Source organism: Phasianus colchicus, chromosome 14 (assembly GCF_987193195.1).
Source record: "Phasianus colchicus chromosome 14, bPhaCol1.hap1.1, whole genome shotgun sequence".
Classification (NCBI taxonomy): domain Eukaryota; kingdom Metazoa; phylum Chordata; class Aves; order Galliformes; family Phasianidae; genus Phasianus; species Phasianus colchicus.
Window position 1 is genome coordinate 16,902,338 of NC_143449.1, and position 22,028 is coordinate 16,924,365.

The window sequence follows — 22,028 nt, forward strand, 5'->3', positions numbered from 1 at the left end:
ACACAGCATTCATCTGCACATCTAGGTATCTACATTTGCTTCAAAAAAGTAACACTGCAAAAGCAGCTCCAGCAAAATCCCTCCTCTTGCCCTGAAGGTGTCTCATGCCATCTTTCCACCCCACCCCAGCCAGCATCCAAAGCAGAGGTGTGTCTTGTAGCAATTCCAAAAACACAACAACGTGGAGTGCTTGATGGAATCGTATTGCACCCAAAAAGCCTGGGGCCAATCACTGAAAACAGGGATTAGGCAAACCAGGAAATCCAGAAGCTTTCTGCCCATATATAAGACCACTCCTTTTAGAAATAAATGATAAGCTCCTCTGTAGACATGAGGTGAGACATAGCTACGTTGATACACCCATTCACTACACCTGAGGCATCCCACTGCCCTCCTTTCCCCAGCTGCTCACCTGAAGGTGTGTTCTCAGAAACGTTCTCCTTTTGGTGAACTCAAAGTTATTTCTCATCAGCAGATACAGAAGAGCAGAGGCTTCGTTCCTTGTGGAGGTCACCTTCGAAGTGCAGCACTTGAGGATCTCGTAGCAGAGGGCAGCACACATGTTCACCCTTCCCTTGAAAAACGCTGAGGGAAACTTCACAAAAGACAGGCAAACATTAGAACACACACCACAAAATTACACCTATAGGGCTCACATGGGCAAGGGCATGGGGCAGTACATTGGGCTCAACCTTGGGAAGCCTAAATAAAACTTCTGCCAAAGTGTTGTGCTCAAAACTAATTTGTGGGAATACATTCAGGGCCTATTTTTAACTGCATTTTCTTGCTGTCCTTAGCTCACATGCTTTTTGGGGATGTGCTTCTGCATGTCCATCTATCCTTATCCCAAACAACATTTGGGTTCAGTGGAAGATTCTCAGCACATCAGACAGAATTCTGTCTTATATGTAATTCTGTCTTATTCTGTCCCTTACAAAAGCCCTAAACATAGGAGAGAGAGGAGAGGTCCCACCAATGTCTGCTGTGGGAGGTATCTGCCAGAGCCCTCCAACAGGACCTGCTGGCAAACACGTGCTTGGATGCCTGCACCACTACTTCCACACGCCCCAGAAAGAAAAAAAAAAACACCTAAAAGGATGACTTCCCTCAGGAATTCCATGCAAAAAAAGCACACGCTTGTCCCAGAGCCCCTAACACACACAGTGACTCATGCCCTTGCCCCCCATATTGAGCTGGCGCCAGGAAGCAGTGGAACAAAGCCAAACTGCAGTGTGAGTCATCTCAGCTGGGAGCAGGGCTTGGGGATTTGCAATGGAATGGCCCACACTGTTGTAGCACATCTGTCCCCTGAGCAAACACCTATTTCAGAGCGGCAGACATCTCTGCAGGATTTGCTGGAGCACCAATTCACCTGCGGTCAGAGTGGTGGTTGGTGGGGAAGGAACACTGCATGCTGCTTCCTTCCACCCCCACTGCATTGGGCTGGGCACAGGGAAGCAGAAGAAGGAAGGGTTTGGTGCTGGCATGCAGCTGCCTCCGCAGCCACCACAGGGATGTGGCTGCATGGGGTGACACCAGAGCCTGCTGGAGTAGTGAAGGTTAGGACACTGTGGGATGGCACTCTGAGCCCTATAGACTTCTTGGCACAGCCATAACCATGGGTCTTCTCCATGCAGGGGAGAGGTTTGCTCAGTTCACATCTTCCTGTGCATGGTCCATGAGCCAATTCTCTGTTCTACCACCTTCTCCTCATAGGAAATGACAGTAAACACTGCCCATGAATTCACTCACATCCTCTGTGTCAGAACCTGGAGCTGTCACCTTGGCCTTCTATCTTTTACGCTAAATATATGTGATTCAGAAAAGCTTGTAGGTACTCCATATTAAGATCCTTTCCAAACTAAGCCAAACTGCTGGGGCCACCACCATGGCATGCTGGTAAACAGGTTTTAAAACAGGAACCAAGAGTTGTATCTAGCAAGACTACTTCACTGGGTGTAGTCCACCATTACACAGAGCCACACAGGTTAAAAGAGTGTGAAGACATTGCTCCACTACTTGGTGATCTCTGCTTCTTGCTGAAAATTGTCACAGAGAAAAAAAAACAGGAGAAAAGAAGTGAATAAAATGGGGCCAAGAGGATCAAGTATGCACTTGAGCAAGAAGCTATTAAGTAATTATTGCCTGTTGTAATTCAGTCCTTCCCCCATTGCGAGATGGGGTCATGCTCAGAATTGAGATTAGCCCAGAGCTGGCTGCAGTGATATGAAATTGGGAGTGCACGGGCAGCACAGGGATATCCAAGGGAATATGGCTGGCATTGACTCTCAGGATGAATCAGTGATTGCCTGCAGAGACTTATCAGACACTTCCAACCCAATACTAAGGAGAAAAATTTTTCTTGGGAACCTGCTGGAGAACAAGCTCCAGTTTTCTCCCTGTGCATTTCTCCCTGTGTTGCTCCAAGAGGAGAACCTGTGCCCTGTTCACAGTAAGCCTGCATCCCCAGGCAACTCCCTGCTGGAGACTGATCCTGAGCAGATGCTATCACTCCTGGCACCCGGGGAGAACCCAAAGGGTTTGCGCTTGCCATAACTTTGGCCAGCTGCTGAGTTAGAGCTGCCAGGGGCCATTATAAACCCCAGTAAAGCAGGGCAGACAACTTTATGCTCCCTCTTGCCTTTTCCAGCCTAGAAGATAGTGAAGTTCCCAGTCTGCTGCTGTGAGATTGCGCTAACAGGGAGGGAAAGCAAGACTTGATGTGGTTGGATACAATCAGCTGTTGCAGAAAAAGAGCAAGGCTCTGCTGCCCTGTTCCTTCAGGGCCTGGGATTGGTGATGCCTCCAACATGTTCCCAGCATACATGCATGCAGGCAGCATTCATTTTAGACCCAAAACCAAACATGCAAACAATTATAGACCTTGTTTGTTCTTTGCTTTCTTGCGACAGATCTTTTTAAAGTCTCCTTCCTAGCAAATGACCAGGTTTAGTGAAAGAAGAAGAGTATTTTTAAGACAGATTTTAGGAAGCGAAATAGCTCTCAATTTTTCCCTCCAACAATCATTTGCTGTGACACGAGATAAAAGGGGGATTCTTTTCATTCTAATTATTGGCTGCAGAAGGCCATAAAAAATGGGAAATTGTCTATTCCAGCTGTGTCAAAGGTGTAATGCAGTTTTGGCTTTCTCAAAGTTAACACTAATTTATAGCTAGCCACAATATGCAACTCAAAACAAAACAGGACAATTTCTGTATTTCAAAACAAGCTGGCAGGAAAACAAACCATCCTTGCACTTGCTGTGAAATGCTGTAACCCTCACCCCCAGTTATTTAATCGTCACTTTGTGTCTTAGAAAAGCCCTTCAGAGGACTTAAAAGGAAGTTTGGGACCCATGTGGTTACGGAGTTGGCAAAGAAATCACTTCCTTATAGATACCATCTGCTGGGCTCATATCTTGCTTTTACAGAAGCAACACTGTGTCCTGTCATTGGGGAAATGTGAGAAATTAACTGAAAGGTATCTTTCAGATCTCAGGACCAGAAAATCATAGAATGGCAGAATCACAGACTGATTTGGGCTGGAAGGTTCCATAAAGGCCATCCAACCCCACCTGGCTTTGAGCACCTCCAGTGATGGGGCATCCCCGGCTCTGCACAGCTCGTGCCAGTGACTCACCACCCTAAATGCCAAATCCATTGTGGGTTTGAGCTGGCAGAAACCCAAGGAAACCACCCAGACCCCATCCTCACAGCAGCCCAGAGTGCAGCCTGCACTGCTGCAATCGGTGCTTTGGAAAGTGAGCATGTAAGCCCCACAGGGCTCCAGGCTGTGAAGGCTGATGGTGAGATCAGATGGAATAGGTGTGTAGGTTTGGCCGCACGCTTTTACAACCACAGAAAATTTGCCAAGGAGGCAAGGAAGATCTCTTATTTGCTGCAGGGAGAATTTCTTTTTTTACAGCTAAACAAAATTTCAGCTAGTTAAAGGGAGAGAGGAGCAGGTAGACTGTGTCCATGTGGGCTGTGGGTAGATCTGCAGCAGGATGTATTTCAAGGCTATGCAGACCATGGTCAAGCAGAAAACTTGACAGACACAGGGAAAGGCAGAGCAATAATCATCAATTAGACCCTGCAGAAAAATGGAGTGATTCCTGCTGGTGCCAGCTGCCAGTGTGGGAGGATGTAAGGAGCCCTGTGGAAAACCTCAAGTAGGAAATTGTGCTGTCTGGAGCCAGCTAGCTAGTGAGACTTCTGCATTTTCTGCTTTTGGTCTATCTGCTCAGGACAAACCAAACATCAGTCCTAGACATATTCATATTAGCTCTTAGCTTTGCTGTGTGGTTACAGTAAAACATTCATAGCACAGGCTTTCTCCATCTTTGAAAAACAGTTTTAGATGTCTCTGTCTAATAACAAATTTTGTTCAGTGAGTTGTGCAAGACCTCCTTTGGAAATAATTGCTGCATGTCCATCACATGCTGGGCTGCCAGCCTGCAATCTCAAGCCAGACAAATTTACCTCATTAACAAAAAGTTGCATTCCAGTTACTCCAGAGCTTTTCATTCATTTGATTATAACTGTGCAGCTTGGAAGCAATGGAGCTTGCGTGTACCTCTGGTATCGAAAATGTACTTATGAGAAGTGGTATGTTGTGACAAACATGGAAGGAAATGCCAGCAATAGCATCATACTGCTCTGCTGTGGTTAGCTGTGGCTTTGAGCTCAGGGGGTTGGACAGCCTCACTGTGTTCCAGGGCTCTGAGCTCAGCAAAGTGCAGGGATTGGTTCAGCCATGCTACCCTCTCCCACATGCAGCCAAGGCCAGGAGATATTGGTCTCCTCTGTCATGCCTACAGAAATCCCACAGCTGTGTTATGTACCTTGCTGATGAAAGCTCTCAGGGAGGCGAACACGTGCTTAAGAGCTGCTTCTGACTGCCCATTTTTCAGAAAAGCAAGATGAATATCAAAAACCTTCTTCATGAGGGGATTGTGGCCATCGTTGCTTAAGAGCTGGGTCTGGAAAGCAATGAGAGAATTTACTTTGCAGCAATGTTGTGTCTGAAGGTGAAAATGACAGAGATAATGTTGCACCATATCAATTCTTAACCCAGATGTGGAGCAGAGCCTTCATTAAAGCTATCACCAGAAACCATGACAATCTGTACAAACTTACCTATTTGGCCAGAAGCTATTTTAAGAGAAGAGAATAAAACCACGTTGACACTACTGCATCACTAATTCCAAAACAAAGTTAGGTTTTGGACAATGCTTGTAAAATGTTCACCAATGGTCCAGGTATGCTTTAAATAAAACAGGCAGTTGCCAACATAAGACACTGCTTTCTCCATTTTGCTTTACGAGTCTCAACAAGAGTTTTACTTATGATCCACATGTTTTAATTGAAATTATTTATGCCGTCAATAAGAACAACATCAGCACTTCTACTGCAGCACACTTCTGTGTGGTAACACTGGATGTCCGTAAAAGCAAAGCAGAAGCCCACTAAAGCAGAAGGGAATGCAGCCTATCCTGTGGTTTGAAAATCACGTTGTTTTGTGGTCCAGCTATATTAAAAAAGAGGCAACTGTGAAAATAAAACAAGCTTTAACTCTTGCATCTAAATCCTTCTGCTGCTGGAATCCTTCATCTGCTGGAGCAGATGGAAGCACCAGGATGGCCTTTTTGCTCTGTAACAGAAGCACAGGATACGATTTGTTCCGTGTTGTTCAGTACATCTGAAAATGAAATCTTGGTGGTGCTTACTCTGAGATACAGAGCTGTTCTTGCAATACCATGCAAAACACAATGCTCTTTGGAGGAACTCTGCTCATGAGTTCCTCCAACTTCGAGGAAGAGCTTTTCTGGACCAGTATGTCAGTACTTGGTTGCCTGCCTGGGCTTCTCTCCATCACAGAGGCTCTGTTTCTTGCAGATGACAGTGACTGCCACAAATGTGAATCACTACATGGAGGGCACTGGTGTTATTTGGACTGTCAAGTACAGCTGGAATGCCTCAGCCCTACACATCCACACACAGCAATATACAGAAATCTAAACCTAAGCAATTAATGATAGAAAGCAGTGACTGTTGAAAGCATGCCAGACCTTCATTTCCCTTTCCACTGGTCCCTCCTTTCTATATGGTGGCTTCCTTTTTTTCTATTTTGCTAATGTGTACAATCATAAGAAACAACGTTCACATAATTTTCTCTGGTCTTGCATTTTTGAAGGAATTAGGAGATATTGCATAATTGCTCGGCAAGCCCATGAAACACTCCATGCAACAAGCTGCAAATGATTTACTTCTGTAAACACTTCCACAATCTGTCAGTCTAAAAGAACAGATCACTGAAAGCAACAGGCACACAGAAACACAGCACGCTGCTCTATGGCACTTTTGATTTCAAAGCTGACCTTGAAACTCTGAGTGAAAAAAGAGATGGTGTCCAGGACTGTCAGGCACACTTCGGTGGCTATGTTGCCTTCCAGCAACGCCTGGTGCACAATATCTGCTTCTGATGTGCCTGCATCTGCGAATGGAAAGCAAATCAGGAGGAAATGGTGCTCAGCACTCTCGTTCCCACCAAATCCAAATACTGATACAGATAAGGTTCTCCCTTTCCACATCCCCAGGCAATGAGGAGCAAGTGACTAATGGATGCATGCAGTTTTCAACAGGCTAACATGGGCACACCTTGCTCTGCTGTACGTACTGTGGTTGAGCGTGAAAGATGTGTCCAAGCTGCCCAGGTGTTGAAGCCGTGCCTGCATCCCCCCAGCTCTGCTGCGAAGTGCTGGCATCGTCTGCGATTTCCTATCAGCTGCCACATGCTTGGACACCCAGACATCGTGCACCCTGCAAGGGGAAGGAAGGCTGTGGGATGGGACAAGGGTTGCTCCAGGCCTGGGGGCCCCAGCACAAGAAGGATGTGGAGCTGCTGCAGCAGGTATGGAGGAGAGCTGCAAAGGTGCTCAGCGGGCTGGAGCACCTCTCCTATGAAGAAAGGTTGAGGGAACTAGGTTTGTTTAGCTTGGAGGCTCCAGGGAGACCTCATTGTAGCCTTTCAGTACTTAGGAGAGCTTATAAGCACTTTTTACATGGTCTAACAGTGATAAGGGGAAATGGCTTTAAACTAAAAGAGGGGAAACTTAGAATAGATATTAGGAAGAAATTCTTTACTCAGAGGGCACTGACACTCACCAGGCACTGACACTATTGGCTAGAGATGCTGTGGGTGCCCCATCCCTAGAGGTGCCCAAGGCCACAGATGGGGCTCTGGGCAGCCTGAACTGGTGGGGGGGCATCCAGCCAGCCCACAGCAGGGGTTTGGAGCTCAATGACCTTTAAGGTCCCTTCCAACCTCAGCCATTCTGTGATTCTATGACACCTGAGGAACCTGCCTGGAGACGTGGCCTCCCTCTGATGCATTAATGTGGCTCATCCCAATACTGACTGAACTACTGTCTCCTGCTTCAGATTGTCTTAGAGCTAAGAACACGAGAGCTGCTGCTCATAGGGCTGGGATAGAGCCATGCCTCATGTCTCACCTGCAGCCAGCTGCAGGGTACATTGCAAACCTGCACAGGCAGCCAAAAGTGCCTGGAGCTGGGGGTCTCGTGCAAGAGCTAGAGAGGAGGGAAGGGGAAGGGTGCTACAAGGAGAGGATTCTGCTCATTGCATGGCACTGAGCTGAGTCCCAGTGTGGCCCCACAGACTTCCTGCCTGCTAGGGTTTGCTCAGCGTGGGTGTGAGTGCTCCCTTCCTGCCCGAGCTGCAGCAGGGAGCGTGGGGAGGGCCTCCAACCCCAGATGGAAGAGCACAGTACCTGGCGATATTTCTCTTCCCCACGTATCTGAAGTGAAATAAACACACTCTAGAAAGAAAGAAAGAAAAACGTTACAGATTCTGCAGATCAGGAACAATCAGAACATTTTAAGTCTTCCCAACCCTTGTCTGTGGACACACTCCTCCATACAGGAGAGTTTGGGGTTTATATTCGTGCACTGCAAGACCTCAGATCCTTGCTTCTGAACTCCCTGGTGCACTGCTGACTCCCCAGCTATCTGCTGCTGTGCCAACTCATCACACCCTGGCCAGACACTTCTAGGGCTCTGCAGGGACCTGTGCATCCTGAGAGGCAGCTGCACTCACTTCTTCCTCCTTGCTGCCAGCACAGAGGTGCAGGGTTTGAACTGCAGCCTCGTGATACTCACTCCAGAAGCACAAGGACGTTGATCAGCTCTTGGGGTGAGAATTTGTTCCAGTAGGCTAAAAGTGTGTCTGAGAGAGAGAAAGAAATACATTGAGATTCTTCTGTTTTAATAGAAAAGGGACCTTATAGACCCAAGCAGCCCACGACGGCCTCTTGTCTTTCTGGCTGCCCTCTGGTACACCCCATAAGGAGCAAGAGCCACCAACCTTCAGAGATCATCTTCACAATGTAGAGGTAGCACATCAGGAGCGTGCGGATCTCAAACTGGTCCAGGCGGCTGCAGTGAGACACGCTGCTCCTCGTGGAGCTCCTGCGGATCTAATGGGACAGGAATGTCACGTGGAGGCTCAGTGGCCATGGGTGTCTGGGCTGTGCTTAAGCACAGACACAACAAATCTGGCATGTGCCAGATGCACCAGCGCTCCTCCTGTCCCCAGCAGCAGCTCGCAGGACATGCCTTGGACACGTCCCATCTAGGGACAGGCAGTCTGGAAATCCAGCCAAAGCTTTCTTTGCCCAGCAAACAGATGTCTGGGCAGAGAAGGATGCCTTTTCTAGCAAAACGTATGGCAGCCTTGCTATCGCTCCTTCTCGCTACAGCATCTGACCTCTGGATGTTTTTGAAGTTTTTGCCAAACAAAATTCATTCACTTTCATGGTTTAAAGCAAGAATCTTTTTGTTAAACGTGTACGCATCAAACCAAAATGTCAGTAACTAAAGAAACAGGAACTTTCCACTTAAGAAAAGAACCATTTTGTTTTTTCCTCCTGAGTTTTGGGAGTGCCTTTTGTTTTTTTCCCCTCCTCTTTCGTGAGTTACGCAAACACAAGAGAAAGTCTTCTGTTGTCAGTATTTGAGGGAAAGGAAGGCTTGCGCATTCTGTGGTGGGAAAGAGAGGACTTTTAAAGATGCACCACGTTGTTTGGCATTCTCTGTGCTTGCCCTATTCATATCCTCTGACAAACAGATACAATTAAGCTCTAAGGAGGATGCTTCTCTTAAAGCTGTGCCTCACATGTTTGGAAACTGACCCGCAGATCATATGTGTTGTTTATTCTGGGGCAGGCTATGGACGTGAGTCATAAGAACACAGAATTAAACATTCAGATTAAGGCTGGAGATACAGTGCTATGGCCAGAACTGTGCTGCCGACCATGCCAAATTGTCCAGACAGCACACAATCCAACAGAACTGCAGTAAACAATGTCTGCTCCCATACAGAGCCTTAAAGCTGTGCTCCTTCACAATGCATTGCTCTTACAGGGCTTTGAGGAAGTGATATGCATTGACAGAAGAAGCTATTTTCTACTACTCTGAAAAAATATACCTTCAAGGATATGGACGAGTGTGCCTGGTTGTGGGGATGAGGTGAGCTGAAATGTTTTCTGCAAACCCAGCCAGGTGTTGCTGTCAGCAGGGTGGAAGCACATGCCCTGAGCTCTGCAGTGTGATGCTCAGGCGATTGGCTGTCCTTGGTTTTGTAGCCTTGTGATTCTTGAAGGGGAGCCCCACCTCTCCTGAGCATGTCAGGACACAGTCAGCAGGAGTCCGGATAAGCATTGCTTTGCTTTGCTCATTGGAAGGGCCAATATTTTTAAAGCTGTATCAAGGATTCGTGCCAATCCAACACATCTGGAGAGCACCTGAAGGCAAACCAGGAGCTGGTCTGCACAAATACTGATTTCCATGTGTGCGATCTGCCAACAAGGAGAGCACACGCTATCTGGATGCTGCAGTCAGACCTCTTAGTGCTGTCACTTTCTACAAGTTTATGATTGTGGATATTACCCTGTGCTGATTTTCCTACCACTATCTCATCTCCCACATCAGCAATCACCAACTCTCACATCATGGTGCTTTGACTCCCAGATGTGTGTGGAAACCACTTCCCAGCACCACTTAATGTATGCTGACTGGGCTCAGCCCTGTCCCAGCACAGGGAACACATCTGTGTGTGGATACATGCACTGTGGGAGCAGAGAATTTCCTCATGGATTTTGCTGTTCATAAATAATTTGCCAACACTTATATTTTTGTCTCAGAGGCTTTTAAAGAGGGAAAGCATACCAGACCACTAAGCCCAGTTTCTGCTAAGATGAATCTGTTTTTTTCCATACAGAGGTATTTCGTAGAATCACAGAATGAATCACAGAATGGCTGGGTTGAAAAGGATCATCTAGTTCCAACCCCCTGCTATGTGCAGGGTCGCCAACCAGCAGACCAGGTTGCCCAGAGCCACATCCAGCCTGACCTTGAATGCATCCAGGGATGGGGCATCCACAACCTCCTTGGGTAACCTGTTCCAGTGCCTTACCACCCTCTGTGTGAAAAACTTCCTCCTCATATCTAGCCTAAACCTCCCCTGTCTCAGTTTAAAACCATTCCCCTTGTCCTATCACTATCACCCTTGTAAACAGATGTACCCCCTCCTAATATGCTCCTTTCCAATATTGGAAGGCCACAATGAGGTCTCCCTGATATTTACAAACTGTTTTTTCATTGTTACCAATTGTTTTTTGTCCCCCTTAGCTAACAGCCTGCGCACAGCCCACAGGTAGGTGCAGTGAGCACTGTCCTTTCTAACCCCAGATACATTACATTTTCACTCTGATCCGGGGAACCAGTTGCCCCCTCTGAGTTCAGGGATCCTTTTGAGTCCTCTCTCTTCATCCCATGGCCATTTGGAAGTGCTGCTGAAAAAAAAAACAACAGACCCCAAATGATGCGGTTTGCACCCACACTCCTCATCATATCACACTGCCAAGGACTGGTGGTAGTTGCATTGAAAATAAAAGCGAAAGTAGAATTTTAGAACAGTTAATTTACCTGAATCCTTGTCTGCAATCAGGCTGGATCTGTTTGAGGGGGATGCAAAGTTGCAGATGAATTCATCCCTGGATGCCTGTAAAGCAATATGAGGTTTTTGTGACCAACAGAAGATAACACCTATTCTTTTATAGAAGAGAATAATGGAATAAAAAAGAAAACTAGAGTGGCAGGTGAAAATTCCTTACATCCTTAATAAGGAAACAAACGCCCTGAGGAGTAGTACAGGGAACAGCAAGGCACATTAAAGGAAGTGATGGCAGCTTGTTCCCTTTCATTTTTCATCACTTGATTTGATGTTGTTTTTCTTTTTTTTTCTCCTGTTGCTGCTTTGCCCTAAACAAACAGGGAAGCCTCATCTGCAAGCCCTAGCCCATCTGGGAGACAGATGGGAACTGAGTCCTGTTCTAGCTCATTGCACTTGGAGGGACTTACCCCTGTGCAGAGCATGCATACCATGGAGGAATACAATAGCAAAGAAAACAGCAACGCAGCAGGTAGAGAACCGTCACAGGAAAAAAGGTCAAACAAAACAAACAAGCACGTTGCTGGAAGGAAGAAAAAGAAGCCCACTTGGGCTGCTGGGCTGTACTCACAGGGCTGGAGGCAGCCGTGCAGGAGATGAGCACATCGCGGCCGGCCACGCGCTGGATGTTTTCCAACAGCAGCCCCAGCAGCGGCAGGTAGAGCTGGACAATTTTGGCCTGCTGGTTCTGCAGAAGGGGAGAGGAACAGAGGTAAGATCTCAGGGTTTCCACAAAGTGAAAAAAGGAAATTCTTCAGCCAAAATGTGTATATGCCACCAGTGGGTATTACCCTTCCAGCAATGAGCTCTGGGAAATGAGGGATTTCGGGGGCTGAATGGCATTCCCAGTTGTACAGGAAGCATGACAAACAAATCATAGAATCATAGAATGAATCATAGAATGGCTTAAGTTGGATGGGACCTTAAAGATCATCTAGTTTCAACCCTCCTGGCATGGGTTGGTTCCCACCCACTGAACCAGACACCAGCTCAGGATGCCCAGAGCCCCATGCACAGCCTTAGGCACCTCCAGGGATGGAGCACCCACAGCTCTGGGCAGTGCCAGGGCTTCACCACCCTCTGAGTGAAAAATTTCCTTCTAACATCTCACCTAAATTTTCCCTCTTTTAGTTTAAAATCCTTCCCCCTTGTCCTGCCACTGTCAGACTGTGTAAAAAGTCAGTTCCTCTCTGCTCAAAAGATCCTTTCAGTGCTGGAAGGCTGCAGTGAGATCTCTGTGGATTCTTCTCCCATCTGAGCAAGTCCAGATCCTTCAGCCTTTCTCCAGAGGAGAGTTGCTCCAGTCCTCTGAGCATCATCATGGCTTCCTTTGGACCCACTCCAAAAGCTCCATGCCTTCCTTACACTGGGGACCTCAGTTCTGGACACACAATCCCGGATTTCCTAACTCTTTAACTGGCACTTCACAGCTCCATTTTGAAGTGCAACACCCAGCAGTAATGAAATAAAAATATTTGCTTCTTCAGAGGTGCTGACTATTGCTTCCAGTTGGGAATTGTCCATAGCAAACACTTCTAGTTAAAACAGTTTGGAGGAAGGGATTAACATGAAAACTTGAATTAACTGATACAGATTGTTTATAAAGTTTTGAAAAAATCAAGAGCAGTCCGTTTGGCCTTTTCTAAATGCAAGGCTCTCTGACAACCAGTTCTTTTCTTGTTAAAAAATGATTATCCTGGAATTGACAGAAAAAGATATCTAAGGGCTGTGTTGTTTTGATACAAGCACCCAACATTTTCTTCTGATTCCGTATGACAAAAGATATGAGAAACCTTGATAATGCCCATGGGCTCAGCAAACCCTCTCTCAACCATTGATGAAGATGAGGTTTCCTTAGCTGGAGTGAGACTGCAGCAGCGTCTGCTGCCTGCAATGGGACTGGTTTCCAGAATGCCAGCTGAGCATCCTGCCCTGGCTCCATGCAGCCTTCTGGCCATGCTGCCCAGAGCAGGACGCATACCAGAATACAGCAGGGCAGTTTTAAGACACGTGGCATTTTTGAGAAGGCAGGGAGCTGCTGCATACTGATGAAGCAAACAGTTTCTGAATTAGCATGAGGGCTTTCAGGCACCCAGAAGAGCCGAAACAGGCTGCCTCTGACCCAGCTGTGACAGAGAGTTGGCAAACCTCTCCTGTTTCACCAAGTCTGGGCAGCAACCACGTGCTGCGGTTTGTTCCAGGCTGCGCGAGTCACTGGGGATCCTTGCTGCAGAGAGAAACAAGACCACCTCCCACTCAGCCCTCCCACTCATGCTGCTGAACGTGCAGAGAAAGGAGAGGAGAGGAGCTGGCTTCAGTCCATGCAGAGGGGCAGGAGTCCCTGGTGCATTTGGGTCACGTCCCCCACCCTTTGTGTCCAGGATGCTATCCATATTCCAAAGTAAAATCCTGAATGTAGCAAACTAAGAGCAATTTTAAGAGCTAAATTCTTAACAGAGGCACGTTTACAGCCTACAACAAGGACACGTAGTGTCTGCACTGGTAGCTCAGCACTTTCAAGGACATATGTTTCAACAGGGATCACAATCAAGAAAGAAAACAAGCCCGTCTCCAAGCTCTCAGCAATACCACATGCTGAGCCACTGACTAAAGGAAGCTGAAAACTCCCCAGCGGAAATCCAGCATCTCGTGAGAATCCACAGATCCTTTCTTCTGGCTCACTAATTGGCAAAACATGCAGCTGACTTGTAACAGAGATTAGTCCTGCTTCCTAATTATAGTACATTAACGCAGGATATTAATTTAAGTCCAAGTCCAGAAGACCACTGACGTTGCTTAACTTTGAACAGCCTCTTGGCTAAAGACACTTTCAAGTCCTTTAATGGCTCGGGGTTTTATTATGTAAATACTCAGCATGGATAAGAGCTCTGCAGTTATCACGCCACATTATTTGTATTCCTAGATCATTTCTCAGAGCTATTCCTGTAATGCCATAACTGTAACTTAAAACGGTTCCCTGAACAGTAATGAGAATGCCCTCAGTGCACCATACAAAATCTAAAGCTGATGTTTTTCCATAAAATTCAAGACCATTATACGTTTAAAGCCAAGAAAATATGCCTGACCTTGTGCTGGTATCTGTTGTCGAAGGCATGCTTTATCAAGAGATTTTTTAAGACTGTGATGGCCGTATATCTGATATCATAGTTGTCCTGCAAGGCAACAGAGGTTTCTCTGAGAAGCATCCCCACCAGGAAATGATGCCTGCAATACTCATCAGTTAAACTGTATTCAAGATTTACATCTGAAAGAAACAGCAAAGCAATGGTTAAGGGAACTGTTCCAATGATCTATTCAGACTGAGACAGAACGGTCAAGTAAGCCACAACAGTTTGGCATTGGCACCACAACAGGGTACAGTCCATCTCACTCTCTCCTACAGTGCAGTGATCTTTTAATGAAGCCTGAATCGATGACAGCTTTCTCAACCACAAAGTAATACGAAAGAATTTGTCATCTCCCAGTTCAGACGAGGCATTAATTCCAGACCTCACCACCTCAGCAGCAGCTAAATGAAGGATTTATGCAGCGCAACGCTTTGCAAATCTCAGCGCTCCGAGCACCAGTTGTAGAGTCAGAGATGGATGAAACATGGAAAGGCAGCACAGCTCCAAGAACCCCGTGCTATCATCAGGGTCAGAGTGCGGAGCAGAGGCAAATGCTGCTGGAGTGAGGGATGCAAACAAGGACGAGGTGCCAAGTGACCTCCAGCAGTTTACACAGCCCCACTGTAGGACTCAGGAAGCAGGGCAGGGTTCCAGGGAGCTGTGTGCCAGGAGCTGTGAGGCTCCGTTAGCTCCCTGCCAGCAGACACCAAGCACAGCTCCATGGAGAAGGGCAGCTGAGTACCTAACCATCCTGGTGAACTGACTTGCAGTCTGCATCTCACACAGATTCAGCCTGTATCTATGCTGTGATCAAAGGGATGGCTGCAACATGGGTAAGGCATCGTTGTCACTGACTTGCCCAGATAATGCAGCGGAAAAGCGACAGAGACACAGATTTCAGTGTGGGTTGCACGTGCACTCAGGCTACTACGAATGACCTTGCCCTGACACCCACCATTATCTCTTTCAGGCAGCCCATATGCTTAATCAGAGCCTCAGCAGGCACTGTTTGACTGTTGCGTTACAGCTCTGAGCCTCCCAGAGGGATAACCTCAAAGCTGTGTGCTCCTCCCCCAGATGGTACAAACCCCGTGTGCTCAGCTCTGATATGTTTTTGAAAAGCCCACAGGTGTGAAAGCTTTTCTGTGGTGCACACACACAGCTTTGGAAGTCCCAGCCAAAGGGCTCCAACAGCACTGTTCCATGCAAAAAATACTTTCAGATTGTTGGCTGATTCATAAGTTGCCCTTACTGGCTTGTGAAAATCTGATTCAGAGGAAAGAGAAAGCAATCTGGAGTATTATCTAGCTTTCACTGTTAGTCATGTTAGCAAATGCCTAAGTGTCACACATCATGGTTACTTCATTAGTTGGATACAAGCTAATTGACTGGAGACTGAATATTTAATTTATTTTGACACTAGAGGACTCAGTCATCCAAGTTGGACCCACTTACTGCTCCACAGCACATGCAAATATCTAGTTTGCATGTAAAAAGAAATGGAACAAATATAAAGACAGCGAAAGTAAGCAGGAATAAGTAAAATTTCCCCATGTTTGGAGAAATTGGACAGTATGTCATGTTTTCACGTTTTTCCCAAGGCACTTGCTTAACTTCCAACTCCTGGCAATTGCATGGGTTCTTTGAGCGAGCACAAATACCCGAGGATATTTTAAAAACAAAACCTCAACTGGCAGGTCCTAATCACAGTAACACAGAGGAGAAAGGATGAGCTGCTCCTACAGCTTTTCAGTTTCACCATTGGCAAACACAAAGGTGAATGTTAACCAAGGAAGAGCACCCTTGTGTTAACACGCTGCTACAAGCAGAGGAGAGGCACCATGGTTGTGTGCTTTTCTCTATCTCAGCCATTTCTAGCAGTGCACTTTGTTAAACTACGCCAGTCAAGTAGCCAAAGTGATGTAAAAGATCAGCAGCTGGCCCCGAGGAAGCTCAGAGCAATCAGAGACATACCAGAATAAGGGAAACCTGAGAGTTATTGCTGCTTCTGCTACCTGGGTGCAAAGGTAACCCCTCTAGGGTTTGCATGGCTGCACCTGGGGGCACACCCAGACATTCCCTCACCTCCACCAAAATAAATCCACAGGGCTTTCACATGGGGAATTCCAAACCTCGCTTTCCTCTGTGGTACTTGGCCAGGCTACTTGCACCCAGAGCTGGCAATCTGCACTGTATTTATCAAGAACAAGTGAGAAACCATGACCCAGAGAGCATAAAGCTCTGTCTACAGAAACCTCAGGAGGCCACTGAGGTGTGTCCTGCACTCAACACAGTGGCTGCATGGCTGCAGACATTCACATTTGCATGACACCTCAGTTTAGGCACTTGCAAACCCCGTTTGCCCTGCAGAGAACAACACCAGGAGAGGGGGAGGTGTGGTGTGACAGTGAGAACAGGCTGGGTGTGCATGATGCCACTGTATAAGCATGGTATGCATTGAGGATTGGCACAGACTCAAGGCTTCTGCTGGCTGTGCTCAACCCAGGCTTGAGCACAGCCCTACACTCTTGTTCAAAATGAAAGCAGAAAACCACAAAGAGAGCTGACAGCAGAGCAGTGAATGCAGTCTGTTCTCCTGTACCTCCGTTCGCTGTGACTCTGGCTGACAGGGCACCCTTCTGATGCTGACAGTGGTGGGTACAAAGGATTAGACTTGCATAATCTGTACTTACTGAAATAGGGGCAATTTCTTTTGGATACTGTTAATCCTTTGCAAACTTAAATGTAGGAAATACTGTACGGACTGATTGCAGACCATTCTGGAGCTGACTTAAGTAACGCTGCCAGATCAACATCTTCTCTTAAGGTTAGCATCAGACAGGCTAAACTGGGCATACTTTCCTTGACACTAAACTGAGTTATGTCTGCTCTGTAGCCATCGAGAAAGACAAACCATAGCTTTCTAACCAGTCCCTTGAGAAAAAACATACCTTGAGCTCTCTGCAGCTTGGGTTTGGAAAAGGTCATCGGTAAGTTCAGAGGAATGTAGTGCTCATGATTGCAAACGGTTTGAAGAAATTCAAACTTGTATTCAACCAGCAGCTGAGAAAATAAATAAATAAAACCAAACAAACACAAAATATGCTTTCAGTTTGGCTTATTTGCTTCTAGTTGTGTTTCTTGCATAAAGACCGGGGAATCTAAACAGCATTCAGTGCAATAGCAAAAATTTCATGGTATGAAATAATTCACTACAGAGCTTTGATTGATGCAGACACATACAAACTTCCAAGAAATGCACTGCTTACCTTAGGGTCTTTAGGGCTGAATCCAGAAATGTAATCATTGATCAGGTTAAAAACAAACCCTCTGTCCATAAAGGTCAAACAGCGCTGCAGAAGACATAGTGGCATGTCACCGATCAGTAAAAGAGAAAGCAATCTCCCTAAATCATCTCCATGCCACCACCCCACCAACAGCCAGATTTGATCTTCCAGATTGCTGCTTACTTTCCAAAATATGCTTGCTCCCATTTTTCCGAGATTATTTAGACGACCTCTCTTAAATCTCCAGCAGACAACAAAAATATGTAAAATGTGTAAAATGAGAACATGTGTATTTCATCTCAGGTTTTGAACAGTTGCTAGGCAGGATTGAAAACCCTAGACAGCATATAGAGTGCCACAGTCTATCAAAAAGATAAAGTGTCTTTCCTAGGAAGAAACTCCCTGAAGTTTTTATCACCAAAGAAACGTAAGGGATGAGACAGTACAGACACTTATGTTTGTGTGCTACTTATTTCTATACACATATAATTCTGATTAAAGCCTGGGAGAATGAAAGAAACCGCTGACCTTCAGGAAGTTGGCCAAGCTAAAATTGGCATTTCGGGATTCCTCGGGGATTTCATTATAGCGTATGGTCACATGAGGGATGATGGCAAGCAGCAGCGAGTGAAGGGCGTGCTGGTAGGAGTCTGGGAACCGCTGGGCCCTGGGCAGCTGGAAGCCAAAGTGTTGGTTGAAAAAATGCACAGGAGAGTTTGTTTGTGGTGGTTCTGTAATGCAGCATCGAACAGATTCGTTTTTACCTTGATTTTGTTTTCCTCCAGTAAGTATATTGCCATGGACTTCGCCAGTGCTTCAAAGAAAAACCATGAGTACTGGAACAAACAAAAAATACTATTGCTTTTCTCAACAGGATCGAACACGCTGTGTGGGGAAAAAGCAGTGTGGGAGGGAGAGTTTGCATTCAGATGGCATTTTGAAAGCATGGCTGTGCTCAGCAGCCAGCTCAGCGTGGGAAGGCACCTGGAAGCACACTTTGCTACCTGGGGTAGGAACAGCTCCAACCCCTCTGCACCCCACAGCACCCTGCAAGGAGAGTGTGGGGGGCCAGCCATGCCCAGAAGGGCAGCAGCTCAGTTTTCCTCTCCTATCTGGCTTGAAGAAAAGAGGTAAAATTGGCAAAATGGAAAGACCTTGCTTATGGCTGGCCATGAGACTTAACACAGTGGGCTCGCTGTAAGAATTTGTCTTTGTTGTAAGGGGAGAACTTCATGGACACAGATACAAGGAGCCGTCGTGGTAGCTTTGCTCCTGTGGTGGGGTTGGATGGGTGGAAATACTGGGTTTTGTATCAGATCCCCTTTTCCCTTTCACCTCAAGCAACCAAGCGCTGCCTGTGCTTCACCTTGAGCAGTTTATTGATGGCGAGAAAATCTGCTGATTGCTTCAAGATCGTGGCCATGGAAAGGACCAGGATTTCATGGGTCATCTTTGCCTGTGTCACACTGGGTTTCTCAGCTCGGAAGACGTACTGGGAGACAAGAAGGACAGTATCAGCAGTGTGCCTGCTCCAGCACGGAGCTGCATGGAGCAGCGAGCCGTGACTGACCTTTAAGAAGGAGCGCAAGTAGTGGTCTAGGCCTTCCTCGTGGCACTTGGACACGATGTGCAGAAGAACCCTGGGGAGAAATGTGTTCAGCATGCAACGTGAAGGCAAGTTCCTCCCACACTTAAAAGCAGACACCACGTGTGCCCTATCCTGCTCCACCCAAAAGCCTCACCACTGGTTTTTCAGCCAGTATTTGCAGGCCAGGGTCCCTCACAGCTCCTGTGGCTGCGCTATTCTTGCCATAACTCAGCCTCCCCACTGAGCACTCAGAGCTGAGCATCCAAAGCCTCTTCTCTTGGTGTCACCCAACCCAGCTGCCTTCAATGCTCAGTGCTCCCTGCACAAGGAGGTGGAGGATTCCCTGCAGGGGACACATCGTACTCTTTATGCATGCCAGCATGAAAGCCTGCAGCTACTTACACCCATATTGCAGTGAGCATTGGGCACCTGAACAACACTCAGGGGTTAGGTAAGTCAAAAACAAAAATATGCCATTCATCTGCTCTCAGCCAGTTCTCTTTGGCTGGGGTTGCCCAACAGTGGCTGCATCTTCAGAGCAGCTACATGGAGAACAAACCCATTTTTGCCTAATGCACATGCTGCAGATTCATCCACACTCTATGCTTTGTGGCATACTGAGTTTCTCCTCACTGTGAGCCCTGTCCTAACAATGGTATGAATGACTATTACAGCTGCAGCACTACATCAGATAAATAATAGTTTTTTAAAAAAACTATGCAAATAAACAAAACAAACAAAAAAAATCAAACAACAACTCAAAATCTGCTCAGAGAAGCGGGGAAAAATTCTCTATGGTTGTTATACTCTGAACCCCCAAACCCTATACTCTTCCTGAACCCCCAAATTTACTAATTCTGAAAGCTCTTTTTTACTGAACTAGGATATATATCTTCTCCTGCTCCTAGTTACACGCTCTGGATTATTTTCAAGCTGTAGTCTGGCAGTTCACTGGGGACACAGCCCCTGGAGAACATGCCAGCCCTCTGGAAGCACTCCAGGCAGCTGATGAAGGCAGCAAGCGCCTGGTTTCCCAAGCCAATATCAGAGATTTACATTCCAGTCCAGGTCAGAGAGAACAACAAACCATTGCATACTGTCACAGACCCCACGAGCCAAACCACAGAGAGTTTACAAGCTGTTTATCAGATACGGCAACTTTCGAAATTCCACTCTGAAATCCTGGATAGGAAAACAGTTGTCATTAATGGAGAGCTACTGACAAACTGGAAAGGATCAAGCCAAGCTTTGAAAAAATTGGTGGAGGGACACACGGGAACTGATCAGCCAGAAGGTGTCCTCTGTCCTTAGCAGAACTTAGGAGAGTGTTCCTCACAGAAGGAGTTCCCACAGCCCGTGTCACAGGACATGGGCCCTACATCCCTGGGGACCCAGGGCTCAGTCTCTGTCCTTTAGTTTCACTGGAGAGAAATGCTTTTGGCTGCACATGACCTGGAGTTGAAGCAAGACCTCCATGGAGTGGTATGCAGCATCCCCCTCTGCACTGCAGTATGGTGGAAGCGTATGTGTTTAATGCACCCATCAGTTTGCATGCACGGGGATCATTAGTAGGACAGAAAGATGCTCTAGTGCTCCACTGGGAGAAGCAGCAGGGCACAAGGCAGCACTGCCCTCTGGGGGCTGCAGGCACCGCCGAGCAGCACTGCACAACACCAACAGCAAACCCTACTGGCCTGAAACTTCTGCAGAGAAGCCTCTGAGCCACAAATCAATCAATCAATTCATCCAATCCCTGCTCCCAGGTTTGTCCCCTCACCACCTCGCTGTCCCCACCACTCCTTCTCAGCAGTTATCTATCAGATCACACATTTCCCATAGGCAGCTCCCAGACCCCACACTGCCCTATGCCACCTGGATGTGCCATCTGAGTGCTTTAGTGCACAGCCACACCAACAGGCAGCAGTGGACAGCCAGCACCGCCACTTAGCACCCTGTACTGGGAAACCACCCCGCCTTGCACTGTAATTTGTGGCTTTGCATTTGTAACCAAAGACAGATGGTTTACCAGATACTCACATGGTGCAGTTGACAGCTACTTCATCTTCCTGGGTCACATTTGTAAGGACTCTAAATAGTTGCATAAGAATTACAGGTAGAAACTGAATCATTACTTGGATCTCCATGGCGTGCAAACACTAAAACAAATGTTCAAAACACAGACACTTTTAGTTCAACAATTTGCAGATGTCAAATACTTATAGTCCACAGACATTAGAAAATGCTTTGGGGTGTGGACATCAGCCTGCCAGAGGACAGGGGGACTTGGACCCTGAGCAGTGCTCACTGCCTGCTTCCAACTGATGGATCCCAGCTGCATGCCTTCAGGGAGCAGCATGAATCACTCCTGGCAGGTATTAATCTTCCTCTCAGATGTGCCAAGGCAGCTGTGACTTAATTAGAGGTCACATGCTATAAGCTGACCCCAATAACCCAGAACTTAAGGCTGAAGTTTTGCTGCCAACTCTTCTTGCCATTTGAGGGGATGAAGTCCCATTTTCCCAAAGGCCTTTGCAAAGATCTGATGCCCAACAGCTTGCAGTGAGACCTTTCTCTAGAGGTCACAGCTTGCTATTCCAAGTGGGATTTAAGATCTGGTGAAGGTCAGGATCATCTGGTGCATGCACCATTCCCCCATCACATAGACCCCTTTTGCCTGAGTATCACCATATGAGTCCAGAAAAGATGATGTGTTTCATTTTCAGTTTTTAAACTACAAATCTAAATCTTAAATCTGTATGTAAATATTTAAATTACTGAAATTACTAATGTCACAGAAGTAAGAAGCTCCCACTTGTGGTCAGCATGGAAATGTCTCCCTGTCTGCAGACTGCAGTGAGGTCAAAGCAACTGCTCTTTTAGTGCTTGGCTCCCAAACCTGCCATATTTCTGGTTAGGGTATTTGTACACTATGTGAAACACACCCAGTAACTCCGTGATGATAAATCCCCACCACTGAAGCAGAGCTGTTGCTACA

The 22,028-nt window shown here is 46.8% G+C and overlaps 1 protein-coding gene across 4 annotated transcripts in view; it reads right to left on the reverse strand.

The window, feature by feature from the left end:
* The window catches only part of DOCK11 (dedicator of cytokinesis 11), a 69,514-nt gene that overhangs the window by 14,152 nt on the left and 33,334 nt on the right, over positions 1–22,028 (reverse strand). For 2 of the 4 annotated variants that reach the window (XM_031594205.2, XM_031594203.2), the window contains exons 24-41: positions 21,071–21,189; positions 19,016–19,085; positions 18,812–18,937; positions 18,210–18,281; positions 17,974–18,120; positions 17,428–17,511; positions 17,110–17,221; positions 14,117–14,295; positions 11,602–11,718; positions 11,006–11,081; positions 10,778–10,872; positions 8,385–8,496; positions 8,180–8,246; positions 7,792–7,839; positions 6,679–6,821; positions 6,380–6,495; positions 4,844–4,981; positions 413–595 (exon numbers count right to left, since the gene is read on the reverse strand). In XM_031594205.2, coding sequence (XP_031450065.2) covers positions 413–595; positions 4,844–4,981; positions 6,380–6,495; positions 6,679–6,821; positions 7,792–7,839; positions 8,180–8,246; positions 8,385–8,496; positions 10,778–10,872; positions 11,006–11,081; positions 11,602–11,718; positions 14,117–14,295; positions 17,110–17,221; positions 17,428–17,511; positions 17,974–18,120; positions 18,210–18,281; positions 18,812–18,937; positions 19,016–19,085; positions 21,071–21,189 — 2,004 coding nt within the window. Of the gene's footprint in view, positions 1–412; positions 596–4,843; positions 4,982–6,379; positions 6,496–6,678; positions 6,822–7,513; positions 7,592–7,791; positions 7,840–8,179; positions 8,247–8,384; positions 8,497–10,777; positions 10,873–11,005; positions 11,082–11,601; positions 11,719–14,116; positions 14,296–17,109; positions 17,222–17,427; positions 17,512–17,973; positions 18,121–18,209; positions 18,282–18,811; positions 18,938–19,015; positions 19,086–21,070; positions 21,190–22,028 lie in introns of all 4 variants that reach the window. The other 2 variants (XM_090150382.1, XM_031594204.2) reach the window with 2 other exon arrangements.